The sequence below is a fragment of the Pieris rapae genome, chromosome 10 (genome assembly GCF_905147795.1).
Source record: "Pieris rapae chromosome 10, ilPieRapa1.1, whole genome shotgun sequence".
In the NCBI taxonomy this organism is placed as follows: Eukaryota; Metazoa; Arthropoda; class Insecta; order Lepidoptera; family Pieridae; genus Pieris; species Pieris rapae.
Genome location: NC_059518.1, coordinates 4,638,021 through 4,658,155, shown reverse-complemented (window position 1 = coordinate 4,658,155; position 20,135 = coordinate 4,638,021). Strand labels below are relative to the sequence as shown.

At 31.6% G+C, this 20,135-nt stretch overlaps 1 protein-coding gene, 1 long non-coding RNA gene and 2 other non-coding genes across 4 annotated transcripts; 1 reads left to right on the top strand and 3 right to left on the bottom strand.

Annotated features, from left to right (window-relative positions):
• Window positions 1-1,407: 1,407 nt before the first annotated feature.
• Window positions 1,408-1,479, top strand: Trnaq-cug. Its single transcript has one exon. It is a non-coding gene; the product is annotated as a tRNA-Gln (tRNA).
• Window positions 1,480-14,530: 13,051 nt separating this feature from the next.
• LOC110994239 (lysosomal thioesterase PPT2 homolog) lies at window positions 14,531-17,827 on the bottom strand. The gene is made up of 6 exons (XM_022260780.2): window positions 17,478-17,827; window positions 17,125-17,266; window positions 16,254-16,361; window positions 15,842-16,013; window positions 15,372-15,473; window positions 14,531-14,846 (listed from the first exon to the last, which is right to left on the bottom strand). The coding sequence occupies exons 1-6, from the start codon at window positions 17,610-17,612 to the stop codon at window positions 14,648-14,650; spliced, it is 858 nt and encodes a 285-aa protein (XP_022116472.1). The 5' UTR covers window positions 17,613-17,827; the 3' UTR covers window positions 14,531-14,647.
• Trnaq-cug lies at window positions 15,521-15,592 on the bottom strand. Its single transcript has one exon. It is a non-coding gene; the product is annotated as a tRNA-Gln (tRNA).
• Window positions 17,828-18,473: 646 nt separating the features above from the next.
• LOC123689490 lies at window positions 18,474-19,060 on the bottom strand. Its single transcript, XR_006750457.1, has 2 exons — window positions 19,000-19,060; window positions 18,474-18,880 (listed from the first exon to the last, which is right to left on the bottom strand). It is a non-coding gene; the product is annotated as an uncharacterized LOC123689490 (long non-coding RNA).
• Window positions 19,061-20,135: the final 1,075 nt, after the last annotated feature.

The window sequence follows — 20,135 nt, the reverse complement described above, 5'->3', positions numbered from 1 at the left end:
CATTTAGGATAATAAGTAAAGATAACACATCAAATTATACTTGTATCGCCATTTAAATAAGAATAATAGTCGCCTAATAACACCTACACTCCGAGGATCCAATGACGACGATGACGTCATATCCTGAATCGCGCTAGCAAAGTTATTCCGCTTGACTAAATACAACTTCTCGACCCTGGCCATTGTAGACTTTGGGCCAGTCAGATGGTCAAAGATCCTCTCTCTAAGTCAAAGGAAGAGCAGTACGTTCCTCCACAGTAAATATCGTTTTATAAAAATAAATCTGTTCTTTATAATAGAACATCGACAAAGTCTTAGACTAAAATCTCCTTGTCTTTCACTTTCAAACGAAATTGAACAAAATTGTTCGCCCACTTTGACAATTATTACGAAGGGTTAGCAACAAATGTTTCGAAGACATGACCGTGGGGAGATCTATTTGTGGGTAATTTCTTTTTTCTTACTACCGAGCGCACTAATTAGTTTTAGTCAGTAGTCATTTATTGTACACTCTAGTTTCCACTGAGTAAATAGATTTATATATTTTCCAACAATAGAACTTTGTATTTTTTTATATTTGGTTCATCTTTAAATCCTCATAATTTTATTATGTAAATAGACTTGTATATAAATAACAATGTGTCATTTTTAGTATAAAAAATCTAGGTATTCATTATTACAAGACGTTAATTACATGTAACAGCCGTTTCAATACAAAGAAAAGTTTCTATTATCCGTTAATAAATATTTACGAAAACTCAGTTATTCAATACATATTGAGCGTTGTTCAGCATCTCTGAAATATTGGAAAAACAATATTTTATGTCAATCGCTAAGCGGCCGATATCAAATGTATGGTTTGAAGATGTGACTTCTCCAAGCTAGAGCGCACACGATATTATGAATATAAAATGTTCCTTTATATAAATTCTTAATAAATGGACTAGCTGGAATCAATTTTTAAATAAGCGTAGAAAGGTATTAGTTTAACCTATATCTAATTTAGATTGATGTAAGATATTTATTACAAAATGTTAAACAAACATTCTGAATATAACTAAATTTTTTATTCACATAAAATAATCCTCAACTAGTCCCGAGACATCATATCCATGTAGACCGGTTCATATTTCAAAACATCACATTAAATATTGACAAAATAAAAATGCAGAAGACATACGGACGTGAACCTTACTTCGACTCGACCGTAACCACTAGAGGCCATTCCATTTTCAAACGGTTTCCTGTCAATATTACAACACACAGGGGAGTTACCAGTTGGAAAAAATATTTGCTTTGTGGAAGTGTTTTCGTATTAGTTCTATGTTTATACCATTTAATAACAATGAATATTAAACGTTAGTTGTATGAAATATTATGTACCACATTTTAAACTTATATTAATAAGGTTCCATGGTGTAATGGTTAGCACTCTGGACTCTGAATCCAGCGATCCGAGTTCAAATCTCGGTGGAACCTAACTTTTGTTTTTTTTAAGTTTTTACAAATATGAGAGCATACTAAAATTTTAAAATATATTTTTTAAGTGTAACAACCCTAAAATGTAACATTGTATTTTTAATTGTTCGTACTTTAGTAAAGAGGCTTTTTCTAAATGTCGCAATAGTCATTAATATTGTTACTAAGCATCGAGGTGACCACGCCTGCGGTATCAACTGATTAGTTTAATTAAAAAAAAGTAACTCTTTCGTTAGCATCGCCCGGGGAGTCGAGTGGCGTGTTTACGGCTTGAAAATCTATGAAGGCCAGGGTTTTGGATGTGTCTTTAAACAGTGGTTAAGTAAACAGCAATTACGATATATATAAGTAAGCTAAAGCAGACAAAATGGATCATTTTTTAAAGCATTGGACAAGATATAAAAAATCTGCTAATATATTATAATCAGGAGTTTATATTTTATATAAATGTTGGATTCTAGAATAAACCACTTATATTATGTTTTGGTTACACAAATTAGTAGCATAGAAATCTTGATTTCTAATTAAGCTACCCCCTTTTTGCCCAAGGTATATATACATATCAACATATAATCACATACTTAATACACATAATATTCCATTGATCTGGACTAATTTTATTTTGTTTTAGCACATAGTTTCACGCACTGTTAGAAAATGCGTTACAAATAACTTTATTTCGGCTTGATATAAAAAATAACGTCGAATAACATCTGTTCCTACAAAATTAGATCCTTGATGATTCGATACACTTTTAACCATTGCTTAAATACTAGTACAACCCGGCCCTAACCCTTTACATGCCCATACGATGCTTATCACCTGTACATCACGACTGGCCGTACATTACCAGTGAATTATTATTTCTGATTAATAAATTGTATGTCCCAGAAGACGGGGTTGGAAACGGTCGCGTCAATTATGAAATTTGATGCTTTTTCATTAACTTTACGGGGCCCAGGAGGCCCGGCTCGGCCTTAGTGGGTTAAGGCTTGACACATTTAGGGTTAGTTTTGAGGCGGGGCCATTTATTTATAGTGAAAATGCATGTATTTTCAGCCTGTTTTCAATTACAGCTTTTAATCCATTTTTTGCTTGCTTAAGTCATAATAAAAATGCTAGAATTAATATTTTTGTTGTAAAGCAGTTTAAATATTCTTTATTTTAAAATTGCTATATATCTATATATACCATGACATAGGCCATGTGCGCGGTGGGCTGAGGACTTTAAAAAAGCCTCCGGTCCTCTGTGGCAAGTGGCTTCCTTGAAGCACTGGAAACACCTGGAGGAGGCCTTTATGCCACAAAGACAAACTGTACAAGAGGACAGCTGTGCAACAAAACCTTCTGAAAGAATTTTTTTTTATATACATATACATTTTTGTTGTTTGAAATAAAGGCTTTGAAATTGAAATGGATATATATATATATATGACGCTGTATAATACCCAATTATCCAATTATAAAATGTGATCGGGTTAGCTTACTCGAGTCTCAATTCTGTTGAAAGCCGAGGAGATTTTTATCGGTATCCATTTTGATTAATTATCTTACACAAGTTTAAAACGGGTAAGAGTAAAGTCTTGCTTATATCTTTTCTTTCTTTTCGAGAGTAGTTTAAACGTAAATTTCAGTTAACACTGCTACTTGAATATTTTGTCATATAATTTAAAGCGCCTTACCAAAAGATCGAAGCAAAATCAATGATTCGTGTATATACGTTTTACACAGAATACTTTTATCGGTCACAAAAATACCTCGTTCTAATATTTTTAATTTTTTTTTATAAAGCCTCAATTCGTGTATCACGTACTTATTCATTCCTACGGCATTTGTTCAGTGAAACTGTGTGGGTCATAGCACAGGAGCACGCTGATCGCGTTTATCCTGTAGCTCGTTTGGGTTTCGGTGCGATGTCCGTAGGCCTGCTATTAAAGCCACAGAAATATTCCCCATGCCCCATTAGCAGTGGTCCTCCTCCGTGATGCTCCCTTGTTGTGGCACTGTAATAGGTCTCCTAGTAAAAGCCACAGAAATATTACAACACAACATTTGACAAGTTTTAATGCCTTTTGGTGTCATGCAGTTACTTTAGAATTGAGATAGATTGATGGTCCTATGGATTGTGTATGGGCAACAAACATTTGTGTAGTCCATGATTCAGCGACGGAGGAAAATGGAGAGAGGATACCGAAGCTCAAAAAAATTTTTCTTTGAGTCCACTTATTGTAAAGTACAAAAAATTTTGTTCCTTTAACAATACAAGTCTTCTTTACATTTTTATACGTTTTAAAATAACTCATAATAAAGAAATAAGCTCTTGGCCCAGATTAATTCCAAAATACCGTTTCTAACAATGTTACGCAAAGGTACTTCCCCGGTAGTTCCGGTCAAAGATGATGTAAATGGCCTTTGCAATGTGTTTACATTGCAACGGAGGAAAAAAACAAGGCATCAATTTTATAGATTTAATGTAATAAATAATAAGGCAAAAATATTAATATAAAGGAGGCAAACGAGTTACAGTCTGAATGCTCGCGAGTGCGTTGCCTTTTATATAATTGAATTCGACATTTCTCGCGTTTTTTTTCATATCACTATTGCTTTACGCTTCATACTTGCAGTGCCTATCTATCGTATGATCTTTAACGATATACGAAACAGTGACTACCAAGCTATCTTGCAACATTAAAATGACTTTCTAATTAAGCTCTTTATCTCTTAAATCGGCAGCCCATGTTTGAGCATCGTGGTCAGCAAGGAAGCATCTGGAGCGGACTATCTGTTGCCGACAGTTTCTGTCCGACGTCTACCTTATGACAATGTATAGTTTTGAAGACGATTTTTTAGACGACGTTTTCCACTTGATCGGTCCATCTGGTTGGCGAAAGGCCTCGTTATCTTTTACCTTCTGTGTTACCAACCACCATCAGTTGTGTATTTAAAAACTACTGAAGATTGAGATCCGCGCTACAGCACACTACAACTGCTCTATTATTATTATTCATATTATTTTGATGACTAAGGTCATGAAACAAAAAACTAAAATCATTTAACCATTATTTGGTTATAGATTATTGACTTTAAATGACGAAGAAACAATGCATAAATGTTATCTAATTAATATATTATGTATAATATGACCGGTACATTACCATTTCAGACGTAGAATGTGTATATATTATCACGTTATCTATGGACAAATAAAGATAATCTAGAATCAGGTACTAGATCAATACTACCAGTCTTCTGTATTACACTTTAATCTAGGTTTATTAGCATAATTATCTCATGGTCATATTTCAAAGTATTTTTCAAATAATATTATAGTTTCTATAATTATTAATTAATATAATATATTTTTGAAACCCGGTCACACTGCATCATATACAACGCAGACCTACATATAAGCTACCCAAAAAACAAGCTAACACCGCCCAACGCATTTTCGTATTAAATCATTACATATTTTAAAAACAAAAGTTTCACTAACGATTCAAACATTCTCCTCGTCCTATGTTTAAACAGAAAACATTATTATTATGCAACAATAGTTTAATTATAAAATGTAATTTATATGTAGAAATTATTATCAGGAACCGTTAACATATCAAAAGGAAGAAACTGGCTGCCCACCTTACATGGATGGCTAGGGCTTGTGCACTTTTTAACTAAATATTTGTAATATTATGTAATAAACTTTTTTATTTATTTCTAAGTCGAACGATTACAGTGCCATTAGGAACATGTACTCATAGTTACGCTATATTAAGATTTTATTTAAAACTAAATTATAATTTTCATGGTTTTCGGTTCATATTATATGCGTTGGGATTTACACGTTTACCATGAAGTTCGGAGTAACAGTAATGGTGTAGTTTCCTGTAACTAAATGATTTCATTCTTATAATACCGATATTATCGTAGTATTGTTAATTTTTATTCATATGTTTGAAATTGTAACGGTTATTTTTTCTTTGTAGTTTATTTTGCTTTTCTATTCGGTGTAGGTTAGTTAAAAAATGTCGTTTTCTTTCTAAAAGATATCTAAGTATATTTTTTCTACGTCATTCAACGACATTTTATTTACAGACTAAAGTACGTAATATGGTGATCCTACGTTTATTTTTCTATGACTAACCAAGATAAGATTACTAAATAAGTGTTATCCTCTGCCCCCACTTGTGACTCGTCTGGAGTATAAATTCTATGACTAAGTTCCTATATTCTACACGCCAAACAGATGAAATATACTATATATAATCACTCCTGTTCGTCTATACGATGTACTTGTATTGTATAAGGAAACGAGGCAGACACATTAACAAACACTTAGTTGGTAATAGAGCTTACATGGCCGCTAAAGCAAGACAAATACTTAATTTTTTTAAACATTTTAAACACCATAAACGCGTACATTTCAATTCTAATAGCTACAATATTTAATAGCAGTCGTTTTTTTACTCCAAACACAAGATATAAAAACACAAATGACATTAGAAAAACGTTTTTATGTACGTTCAAAAACGTTCGTAAGAAAAAACTATTTCTAAATAACTGCAACCAGCTGAGTACAGTATTCGTCTAATATAGCTTCTGCAATATTAATGCAATAATTCATCTTATAATAATTAAATTCAAAACAAAAACTGCCTGTAATTAAATAAAAATAAATCAAATTTGAGAGAAAACAAATCAATAAAAACAAACCCTCTCGAAGCATTAATAAAAATCAGAATATCACATATATTGTACCTATACTTAGTATCTTATAGGCATATTTCTGCGTCTGTTGCAATAACTATAATAAAAATTTATTTTTATTATATTATACTAATTCGACTTAAGGTCTTTGAATTAAATGGCGTCATTAATTTATTTATTTATAATTATATAAAGGCTGGAAAGGCACTGCGAGCCCTATGGCATTAGGAGAGTCTATACGGCTGTATCACTTAAAATCACGTAAGCCTCATACCTCATCTTCTATAAAAAAGTCCATCCAAAAGGAGTGACCTAAGAAGATCTAGGAAGTTACTGTTACCATAGAAACTAATAGTATTGGTAAAAAATTCTAACAGTAATTACAGTGATGTTTGCTATAATTACACAATGTGTTAACGATAGGGGTGACGAAATTGACTTCAGTCACGTTATGTCTTCATCCACTCATCGTCAAAATAATTGGCACTACAGTATAACAGTATTGGTACAATGATGATTGTGTTATTTCGTACTAAACACATGGCTGTTTAACTTAACAATAAATGAAAATTAATAATAGGGTTGTTTAAATCAGTATTAAATTTTAATTATTTTTAATCATCGACTTAATCTCGTTTTAACCTAGTCTTTATTCAAGGGTTAGCAGTGACCAGTAAAGAAAACAATTGAAGATTTCTTCTATAAATCTTTAGCAATCAATCTCATGCGTAGACTAGTTTAAAAAAAACTTTAATCAGGCTTAAATAATTTATGTTTTAATTCTGATGTAAGTCTATCAAAACATGTTTACTAGTAACAATTGTGAATATCATCCTATCAAAACGTGAATACCGGATGCTGTTAGACTTAATCAAATGTTATTCAATAATCTTATCGAACTTTCAAATAAACTATTATCTCGTACTTTATAGATGACTGTCAGAAACAAACACAGATATAAAATTAACCACATTTATTAAAAACACAGATCTTTACTCTTAAATTAATTTGTTTAATATCTAGAATTTCTTCGCTGAGATTTCTAGTGGATACGAAGGCATGTTCATCTCAAAACGATCACAAAAAACATGACACGAGGTCATCAACCTCCTCCAATCCACGAAGCAGGTACATTCACTGAACTAAACACGTTCACCGAAATTTGGGACACATTTTTAGTCTTTTCATCTTCATCGCATCACGAATGTAAAGATTGACTCGATGACGTCATCCAGGTCCTTACTGAAAGGGGACAGCTGGGCTTCATAGTTGGAAAGCCTCTTCTCTTTTCCGTCCACCAAAAGATGACAATTTGGCCCCACAATAGAGACGTTATCACCTTTTAAGCGCCTCTCAATCGTGATAGTACTTCCACTGCCGACTAAGTTGATATTTCCATAATTTTCTTTGATTTCCACTCGGCAATCATTGCCAATCACCTCGACGTCACCTTGGTTACTTTGTACCCGAATTATACAATTATTCCCGACCACCTTCAGGCGGGCAACATTGACCTCCATGGTCACTTTCTTCTTGTTACCGAGAACTGAGTACTTTTTCATATTAAATTATTTTATGCGTCTTACGAGCACGAGAGTTTGTGAGCGTATGATTTGAATTAGGAACGCGCGCCGCATTTATAAGCGCGCGCGCATTTGATCCGATAAGGGAACTCCCTGTGGCATGCGTCACTCATTGATTGAATCTCGGACCTGCCGAATAACATACACGTGGACACCGCGTAAATGATTGTAATTAATTTCGCATTATTATGTTTTTCCCCAACCAATCGGCAAAGTATTTGTACTAAATTTAATGATGGGACGATTTTTATACTACTACTACTACTATAACTAAAAACAAGACCAATCGCGGGTCCTGCCGGTCAGCGGGACTTGTTATATATCATGCGGATATTTCCGGAGTAGTTGTCGCCAGGGCCTGGCGGTAAACGCCAAGCCAACCGGGCCTAAGTTTAAGCAAATTAGGTCCCTTTTTCTGCTCTCGGCCAAAGATCTGCCAGATCGCGGCTTTTATGTAGGGTTCCTATAAATAAATAAAAATACTAATGCTAACTTTTTGGTTTAAATAAGCCGCAAAAGCAAATAATAACCACGTTTAGTTTCACCATTATCCAATTAAAAGCCCAATAATGTATTTGTGCCTTAGAGTCAATATAATACAGGCAAAGTTTATGATGTTGTAAGGTCATCATTAAATCGCTAATTAATACTAAAAAACTCATAAAACCCAATACCATATGGACATAAGCGCCAACAAATTTGATTGATTCGAATACAATTGTTCATTACAGTACACTGTTACCTAGGATTAAAATCAAAACGTATATTAAGAAAAACACAAAGGTATTATAGTTATAATCGTACACTGCGTTATCGTAATAATTAAGGTCAAACAAATTGTAATATAGGTTGTTAACCTTATTTAATTTCTTATATAATGTAAGAAACCTGTTGATACAAGTTTTTTCGTGATTGTTTAACAATATATCGGGATTTTACCGCTTATCAAATAAAATAATAAAATATATAAATTACCTTTCAATCTAATTTCGATAAAAGATAATTATAATATAAGGTAGTTAGACGTTATAAATGTTATATGTATAGAGCAATTGAATTTTCTAAATTTCGCCCTAATATAATTTATATACCTACTGTTTTAGTAGCAGCCAATACCAATATATGGAACATTTTGCTATGCTACTGAAAACTGTTAAGTAACTAAAACTGAAAACTACTAGAAACTGTTCCCTCTGACGAATAAAAAACGTTAGTAATAAATAAAACAGATACGTACGTACTAATTTATGCGATTAATAACAGACTACGTGAGACAATTAAATTTCATTGAATTAGCTGAAGCTGAGCTGAGCTAAGGTAAATTTCCTTAGGTGCCCATTTTTTACAATATATACGCGAAATATCTTCATATGTCAAGCTAGACTTTATGGGTTAACTTCTATGGATGCCAGTTCACACTTTTTGAGCGCATTACACAATCTAGCAATTTATTTGACGAATTAAAAACAATTGGGACATTGTTTTTAATTCGTCTTAAAACTTTAGTTATAAATAATAAGATAGATAGTCATTTATACTTCGTTGCATCATAATACTACAATTAGAACACTCTCCGGCTTCCACGCAACCGCTGTAAGGAAAAAATAAAATACATATAAAAACAATATAATGCAATTTAAAATGAGGAAAAAGACAACTTGCACCAATTTTAATATTTAACACCGTAGGTAATGTATGGCTAACTTTCACTCACTTGAAAAATCCGCATTTGCGGTTTTTTAAGTAGGTCAGTGGATCAGGGTTTAATTATGTTGTATGAAATGAGTACATATAAATGACAGATTCCAGTTACCTCGTGAAACTAGTCGAAAAAGAATAGATCAACAATTGTGGAACTGAAAATCTTAGGGGGCTGAAATGGAACAGAAAAACATGAAGAAGAGTCATCAAGCAATTGCGTATTCGGAAGCCTAAAAAAAATTTATTTTATTAATGCGCTAATGTTCGAACTGAAATACATATATATATTCATAAGTTAAATATTAGAGATATAAACGCAGACGCAGACGCGACAGCATTTTTATCCTTTTATATTGACACACCTACCTTTCTTATTATGATCTATTTTATTCTAAAATGTGTTATTTACGTAGGTCTTTATAACGTGTCCTTAATAGTTATCCACATAGCTACTAATTTATTGTTTAGCAGGGAAGAACCGGTAAAAAGTAAAGACAATTTATGATGATGAAATGTTTTAATATTTAAATAAAGTTTTACATGATATCAGCAGAGCATAAAAATACTCATTATAATTTTACAGTATCATTATTTAATAACAATATTTTGTGACCTGCTTGGGATTTTGTTTTTACGAGACTATTTTAATTAAAAATTGGAGTATATATCTTTCTTTCCTTTTAGTTAATTATAGTAATTATATGTAAGATTTTGCGATAAGGATTAAAAGACAATACGTAGAAAATAATATAGCTATTATCACTTGACAGTAAAACCTACTTTTTATGTTATTCCCCAATAAGTACACTTAGACTAGATAAAGGTTATGTGTGTCGACTTCCTAGCCAGTTGTTTTCCTGTCACAAGTGCGGAAGATAATATTTAATACCTATGTATTACATACAAGGTAACACAGAAACACTATTCAAATAATTTTCAGAATCTAACGTGATCGTTTACATGATTAACGGTTTCAAAATATTATTTGGAGTTGTTCCGTCTTTTGTTATCATTCATACATATGTGACTTTGTTAATCGTCTTAAATACTAGTTAAAGTATATACATTAGTCATTCCCATAGTTTAACCATGTAAACAAAATGGTCACCATGATTACAAAAACCTACTTTATTTAATCGGACATCTTTTTACATTAAATAAATCTAAAATAACCATTTTGGGTTTTGGTTGCATTAAATCATATTGTATCTTGGAATCCTTAGGAATTCCTAAAACATTTGAAATCGTACCAACAAAACAATGTCATTGTCGCACTTCCTTCCACATAACCGATTTCCTGTGGTGACAAGATTCCAAAAACTCTTATCAAGTCAAAGATAAGACATTAGAATAGTATCTTGATTGTTATATCATACATAGACTATGTGATTCACAACTTTATATTTTAACGCCGTATTGTCACGTGTTAAAAACTCTTCGATGTTACATTTTCAGCGGCTTTTTTATGTTGAGAGTACTTCGGTAGAAATTACAACTGCATCCTTGGCTGTTTTATTCAATTTGGCGAAACTCCTATTTGGAACTACAATTTGAAGAGAAAATCCACTTTCCTATTGAAAATACCAATTAGAATCTTGCCGAAATATCTACTTCATTAATTGTAGATATTGACTATGAATAAAACAGTATGACCCCATTTAAATATTGCCGAACAAATTCGTCTAGAAAGAATAGAGCGTACCAACTAAAGGGCCGGCAACGTATGTACTTACTTGCTTTCTGGCAATGTGAGTGTCAATGGGCGGTGGTGGTATCTCTTAACATCAGATGAGCCTACTGCCCGAATGCCCCCTGTTGTTTACAAATTAATAAGGGCTGAAATGTAGGTATAAAAGTAGCTTGAACTTTTCTGAGTATCAATAATAAAATAATTTCATAATATTGATAATAGTGACTAAAATGTAGTCAAGATGTAATTTTAGTGATATAATATTATCTTTTACGGTATGACTCATATGCACCTTACCGAATTGATGTAATCTTGAGCCTAAGAAATGCAATGAGTCACACATAACTGAGTGGCGCGCGCTGATTATAGGCAAAGAACAAAAAACGTGCAGACAGACAGGTACCTGGTCAAAGAACAAGGATCAGAAGGACCTTAGTAATTAAAGCAACACAATGCAATATTATTTATGCGTTTATTTTCTTAGAGGGATTATTATAAGTTTAAAGTAATCCTGTATGTAGTGTCATAAATCATCGAACTTTTAAAACTTAAATATTTTATCATAAAATCGTTAAAAAGTATTCTAAACAATTTTTACCAATTTATAATTGTTCCAAATTAGATAGTAAAAATTACAATGACTCTTTATAATCTAAAAATACTTTTGATTGGCATTCTGTCTATACTCTGAATTGTTCAAATCTCTTTACATTATCCTTCTGTGCTATCAAATCAAAAGGATTTCATTTTTCATGCCATCGTGAGTAAAACGCTTTTCATACAAAATTCTTTTTGCATGTAAAATTATATTAAAAACGCATACTAACATACACACTCTATAGACAAAATCAAGCGTCGATCATGGTTTTTAGAGACGCGTATTTTTAAACGTTTTTATAGTTACTCGAAATGATATATTTCCACTTATTAATCTTTGTTAATCACAAAATTTCAATAAGTCAACGTCCACGATAGAAAAGCCATGACTCATGCGCGTACGCATAGTTGTTTATCGACTCAAAGAAATGCAAAAACACAAGGAAAACGCTTTTACGAAGAATGCTTATTTTTGTCATGCTCAATAGAATTCTGAAAAGTTTAATTATGACTTATGAAACGATGCCAAGAGTTTTTATAAGAATTGCTATCTTGACAATATATTTATAGTGAAACAGTTACGATAGATTCTTGAGAAAGATATGAAAATTGATTAAATTTTTTGTATATATTATATCAATTGTATGTAGAGATCAGTAATTTTAGCCGTTTGAGCAAACTTTTTGGATTGTATATATCAATCAAAATTCATTTATTCAATTTAGATGCGTCTTAGGGCATGCTTATGAATGTCATAAACGTTTACAAAATTCGCGAAAGAGCAAAACTACGCCATCCGTTCGCAAAACTACCAGAAGGCCTTGTTCTAAGAAGAACGGGCAAGAAACTCAGCAAGTTTTACCCTCCCTCTACATAACAATAATTCAAAGGAAAATATCATAAGCCATAACGTCATTTAAGTTACATAAGTAAAAAATAAAATAAAAATCTGTTCTTCTCCACATTCACCATTCCCTTTTAAACAATTTGTAACGTCCAACTACTGTCTAAACAGAATGTGACCTAGAGAAACTGGGTTTGTTTTCTGGCGAACCAATCGTCGTTTCGACTTTGGCCGAACTCCGAAGGCTAATCAGCTATACTCCGATTTTTAATTCCGTAGAATTCGGAGATATTTTTTTTTTGACATGTCCAAAAAAAAAGAAAATCTCTCCAAACTACTCTTTGAACACTGGCGAAGGGATTTATCCAGGAAAATCGGACGGGGTAGCATTGCCAGCAGCTAGTGTAATATGTATAAATAAAATTGCTTTTTTTACAGTAAAAAATTGTATATTTCTCTAAAATAGACTAGTTCACTTACATACTAAATACAGCTAACGCTTTGTCTTAAGATGCATTACTAAAAACCATATAGCATTATTTCGAAAAATATAAAATATTTTATATTTACTGACATAGTAAGGTATAATTGAAAATTAGAAAAAAAATTGATCTAGAATATTTGTATAAATTCATAAAAAAATAACGTAAGTGAGATTCCATTATACATGAAGCGTAATTTTAACTTTCAATAGCAATTGTTAATTTCTATATTCACATTATTATATTCTTGAAATTTCACAGACCATTGTATACGAACTCGAAATATTCGTTACGTTTTAAAAATAATTTTCCATTCAGTAAGAAAGAGTATTAGTGACAAGATATAAACATAAAACCATAAAGATAAAAACTAAAACCATATAAAAATAATGATTATTGCATATTCATAAACGCAGTATGCCCAAATTTAAGAATTACCAGATTTATGACTTTTCAAAGCAATTTATTATGGGTATAGAACGTTTATAAATGAGATGTTCGTAACAATTTTTCATAATTATCAGGTCTCGATCACACAGTTCATTAAATAATTAATAATTTATTTGTACAATTTAACTCTATTTTGCACTAAAATGTGGCACAATTGTAGTATAATAACTTACTAAGAAATAGTGTAGTTTTATTCAAGAACATCTTCTTCTTTGGAAAGAGTAACAAAACCATTTTAGAAATGTCGTTCTATTATAAAATATAATTCTTTATCAAACCGTTGATGCGATATCTGTGTTAATCGAATGTATATTTGACATTTATTATAGCGCCATCTAGCGGTAATTTACGTTTCATTTCAAGGTCCGACTTCTAAAACGACAACTCGACATTCAAACCAGCGGCATTTTTGTTTTATATTGACATATTTGACAACACTAATAGGGACCTCAGTATAGTGCATAAATGTTATATATTTCTCATAAGAAACAAATGACAGCGTTTTCAGTAGAAAGATCTGTACCTACTGGTGTATCGGGAATCATCTTTCGTTTAAGATAAACTCTTAACTAATACTTAACTTTTTGGCAATTTCTTCAACTTTGACTATATTTAAATAAATGTAATAGGAAATTTGTAAGTTTGGATTGTATATATCACAATATTATTCATACACATTATTTGGAATTGTTGTACGTAACATTGTACTAACTGAATTTTTTTTATAAATTAGGTATTTTCCATTTCATCGCTTTATTCATATCTTAGACAATGTTTGTTGTATATTCGTTACGAATATATAAAAATACATTTCGAATTGTCATCGAAATGTCCTCGGGTTTTTAGGAACATCAGATTTAAATACCTAAATTCTATTACCCAAATATCTCTACATTACATATGCACTATGTATCTAATTAGTCTAATAATTCTAATCACTGTTAAAAGGTAAACCTAAACATAATTAATTCCTAGGTTATGAGCAAAATATAATTCATTCATATTTAAAAACTCGTATGTCTAACTTCAAAATCGCTGATTATTCGATAAAATGCAAAATATCAAAAAATCTTTGCATTCATTTGTCGATTCTTATATTAATTTGGCGTTCGTCTAATTAATCTAAATATGGTAATAAATAATCGTCTACAATGCTTACATTCATGTGCCAATCAAAATGATTAATACCAGGCACCGTGACGACATGAAGACGTCCGCTCTCGTCGAGAGCACGCAAGCCAATCCGGTCTGACATATAGATGTCCTGCTCTCGCAATTCTATCACTGTCTCGTTCATTCCATAGTAGCCGAATTGACTGGAATTGTAAAAAGTATTTGTTTATGGTAAGTCATTCGCACTTTTACTTGAAACTGGCATAAAGTTATAACTATTGCCATAAAATAAAATAAAAACTATGAAATTTTTATTGTAAACATATAAAAAATTATCAAAAGTTCAGTGGAATTTTAAAATTATTATTTAAATACAAATTCAAAAGCGTTTAGAATATATTGATATATATTATCCTATTTGTATATTCCTATATATAATAGTTTGGGTTATGCAATATTTTTATTATTAAAGATCGTAATTTTTTACCAAATTTAACTAGAAAAATATAATTGAACGTAACCTTTTTTCATAAGTGTATAATATCGGGTTGCAAGAAAGAGATACACGGCGCACCATTTTTTTAAATATTTTACATTGTAAACGAACCTTTGATTCAAATAAATACTTGGAAAAAAAGATTATGGATTGATTACGGTAACTCAATTTAAGAATAAATGTGTTAGACTTTGATAGTAATGTTGAGGAGTTTGTATCTTCATTATAATACCTGCTCTGCCAAGGAGTAATAACTTGATCATCTGGTCCACCAATTAAAACAAGCCGCTTCAAACTTAATAGATTGTTCTTGAAATCATTTGATTTTGCAGACCTGGATTTAACAACTACTGTTAGTTCGCAGAAAAATATAAAAAATTCAGGTTCCACCGAGATTTGAACTCGGATCGCTGGATTCAGAGTCCAGAGTGCTAACCATTACACCATGGAACCGATGACAAGAAAGTCCAAATTTCAATTCAAGAGGTATTTCCACTATTAAATATAGATAAACGTTTAATCTGTATCTTAGCGCAAAAATAAGATAAACATGTCCAATAACATATTTTAAAACCTAACTTTAGTTCCAAAAATATTTTAACTACAGCGCCATCTAGTGACATAGGATGCAACTAAGTAGAGATAAGTTCTTAAATATTAAAATAGACAATAAATATTTATATGTAATTATATAATACTTACAGGATATGATTATTAATATATGGCAGATAAACACTATATTCCTCATACAACGTTTGATGGTAGGGGTCTTTCCAGTAGTTCCCGACAGATGTGTGTTGACCAACTCTCGAATAGAATAATTCATAAGCTGACTCCTTAACTAAACCAGGAAATACGACGTGAAGAAACCCAGCTGAAAATTACACATTTTTCAATAATTCATTTAGCATACAGCATTTGCAGTTATGGTTAACACTTAATAGTGACAATAATTTTCATCATTGGTACATTACACAACTCTTTCATTGTGCAATGAAAACAAAAGATCATATAAGAAAAAACAAAAAATAGTAAAAATTGAATTATTCTCAAGTTATTGCAGAGTGTGCAAATCAGCAGTTATGATTCCTTTATATGTTAAAACCTATCTTACCTCCATACTGACCAGCTTGAGGAGAGCTGAGAGATATAAAAGTGCTCACAGACACATTTGGAAATGTTTGCACAATACCCCGAGCAACAAGTCCTCCTTGGGAGTACCCTGGAATTTTTGTAATCAACTATTATAAAAGCTTTAGGTGTAGTTATTTCATTACAATAGAATAATAACTAAAAAATTAGTTGTGAACTTCTTCATGGTAATTTAAATATATACAAGACAAATTTTATTATATTATAAATCATATAATGTTATTTTGGAAATATTTTCAACATTATTAGTTTAAATTGATTTGTAGTTGCTGTTGTCATTATAATTGTACTATTATTATATACTTTCATGTAGTTACACAAATAAATACCATATGTACAATGTTTCCAATTGTTAAAATATTAACTAGGAGTACATATTATGTTAAGCGAAGGTCATATGTTTGATAATGAATTATATAGAATATTAGTGATAAATTATTAACAAAACAAGGTCATTTCAATACCATTGACATCATTTAGTTTATGATAGTAACTTCATAATGTTTTTGTGAAACCAACATTTCCAATGCCTACAACAAAAAATCATAAAACTTGCAAGGAATATAAATGGATCATAAGTACTGAGCCACTTGTTTCTATCATGTCAAACAGTTTGGTGTTTCAATATTGAGTATGAACTTGTATAATAGAATATTCCCTTTTTTATTTTATTTTAAATATGCTTATTAATACAGTAATCAAATGGTCATGGTACAAAATCAAATGGTATCCTCAGTGAGATACCATTTGATTTTCTCTAATTTCTGAAAGTTAGTTTGCATACACAGAAATTCACATTTAAATTATTACATGATTCAGTTAATTAGTTTTACCAATTAGATTAATTCCTTCCGGATAATGACTAGATATATTTGCTACATCTTGACCAATTTCCAACACTTGGTGCCACATGGTTTCCAAACTCGACCAACTCTCAAACCTATTTACATTATAGACTTTAGTGCCAGGATGTTTCTGTAAATACGAGTTGTAGTTAGTAATTAAGTAAGCTTTGTAAGAGGAAACTTATATTTAAATCACAGGAAATAAATAATTAATATTCCAAAATTTTTAATTAAGCTAATATTTGTTGAGATGCCAACAAAAACTTTTGAATAAGCTATTCAGTAGTGACGTGTGAAATTAAAATTACATTGGTAAAAATAATTATTAAATATTTAGTTACCTCTTGAATTCTCCTAGAGATTATTTCCATACTTCCACTTCCCGTCATAATTCCATGAATTAAAACCACTGGTTTATACGCATAGCTGCAACTAAAAAGCATACAAAACGCAACAAGACGCTGAAAACTCATCATCAGAACAAAGAAAGAACCAATTGTATCAATAATCAACCGTTTAACCCTGAGATAAATTATTAATTTAATTTCCACCAATAATAATCATAACAATGTTATGTTGAAAAGAACACATCCATTCCAAGTTTTCTAACACTAAATGCCAAGATTTGAAACACAAAATTTGAAAAATTTATTTAATTATTTACGAAATAACTCTAGGATTAAAAGTAATACTTTTGTACTATAGACTGTCAAGTATAAGTTGGCGTTCCAGTGGCGGCGCCTCCTACAACCCTCTGTGTTGCCACTTTTTTTGTTTAGTTTGGATTGATGGATATTCTTAGATATTACATTAAAGGTAAATAAAAAACTCAATAACAAAAAATTATTTTTTATAGTAATTATGGTCTGTTAGAGGCATTATTCCTTCCATGAATTCTTCAGAGTCATCTGTGTCAGAAGAATCTGAGTCGCTGCTATTCAAATCAATTAAAAATGGTTGCATTACTGTTTCAAGGCGGTTGTCTGTCATACGATAATTATTTTCAACATTTATAACGTGATTACAGTGTTTCTGCCATTCTTCAGCAGTTATTTTGGAAAATGCACTATGGATTCTCTGTTCCATGTTTTCAGAGAGGCCAGTAACATTTGTGTCTGCAAATATTCTTTTGAACGAACTCCAAATGAATTCTATTGCATTAAAGTCACAATGATAAGGCTTACAGCTTACTTAAGTCTTACAGCCTTATGACCATGTTTCTTTAATATTTCATCAATTAAGTAGACATTCTCCTGATTGATTGTTTTTATAATTTCATACAATTCTGCTTTTTTCATGGTTTCCAAGTATGAAAGATTGTTTTTTTTTATGAAATCTTGCATCTCTTGTTTCTTACTGTTCATTGTCACGCGTTTATTTATTTTAATACAGTGATATGACGCATTGTCCATCACTATTAATGAATTGGGCTCTAAGTTTGGGATAAGCTTTGCTGGCTGTAGCCATTTACTGAAGTTATCTCCATTCATCTCGTCGTGATAATCTCCACACAAGTCATCCAAATCAGAAACAGTTAATTTTCTTTTTCTACTTTTACCTGGAGTGACTAGTTTTATCGTCTTAGCCTCGGAAGTAGTGTTCTCTGGTGTGGAATTGTCATCACAAGCTGTGGATGTGGAAGGTCCTTGAGCTGCTTGATTAGGGACTTCAGTTCTCGCTGTAAAATTACTTTCCATGATTTTTCCCTCTGAAACTATACGGTTCACGGTTCTTTCAGAAACACCTTAAATAAAACAAAAAATATTTTAAGTTATCCATCAATCACATTTACTTTCAAAAGCAATTATTATTTTTCCCTAAATTTGGGGATATAAATATCACTTTTAACTGGCAATACTTTACCTGTCAAAGCCGCTGTTCGAGCATTCACTTGTTGAAATGGAATAATCGGCCCATTGTTACGTTTCTCCTCTTCACAAAAACGTTTTACAGCTAGAATAATTTCTCTAGCTGCACTCCGCACTACTTTTGGCATGTTTCGTAATGATTTTTACACTTTAAAACACAAATTATTAGCACCGACACACGTGAGGCTACCAAGCTGTTAGAACTGTCAACACAACTGTCAAAATTAGTACCTTTTTCTGCCACACGCCAACTTACACATGACAACCTATATAATACTATTAAGTTTTTTTTTTCTTTTTTTTTTATGCCCTGGAGGTCTAGTCAAGACAGCTTAACAGTAGTGTATGTAGAAAGTCGAAAACTTTGAACGTGGTTACTGGTTAGGGGTTATTATTCTAAAACTTTAAAGCTCAAAAATTAGGAAATCATCAATAAGTATAAAAAAATCTATAATTTATATTATATTTAAATAAAATTCAAATTTTTATTCTAAAAAACATGGTCAAATTTAAAAAAATCGATTTTGATGCAAAATTTCATGTTTCTAATAACCAATGGAATCTGTATGGACTAAAGTCCTTTGCCTTTCCCATTAGGGATATATTGGAAAAAAAGTAACCAATGGAAAATGTGCGATTTTTTTACGAATTTCTATACATTACACAAGTATAAATAATATTTATTAATACTTAGACGCAACTCCGGCAGAAAAAATAACTTGGAGGTGTTCCATTAAAGATAAAGAGACACTTACATAATCAGTATTATCAAATTCTAACCTTAAAATTTTAACCATGAATATCTCCGTAACTATGGCTTTCCGCAGGTTGGGGATGAGACGGGGAGTATTTCTCCATCCCCTCTCCCATCTCCCATCCAAAAACCCTCAAAAATCGACCCTAAACCAAACAGCAGCTTTTGAGATCACGCAAAAACATGGTGGATAAACGTCGTTTTTTCTACACTGCCGAAACATTAATTGGCCGTTGACTACCGAAAAGTCTGAGCGTTAATGTATATCTTTTTGTAGCACTGTCATGGCGGCGCTTATTGTATCCCGACTCACGCCTTTAAGGCCTAGGCTACCAACTGTCGATACTAGCTGTCATTTTCATACAAATTTAGTTTTC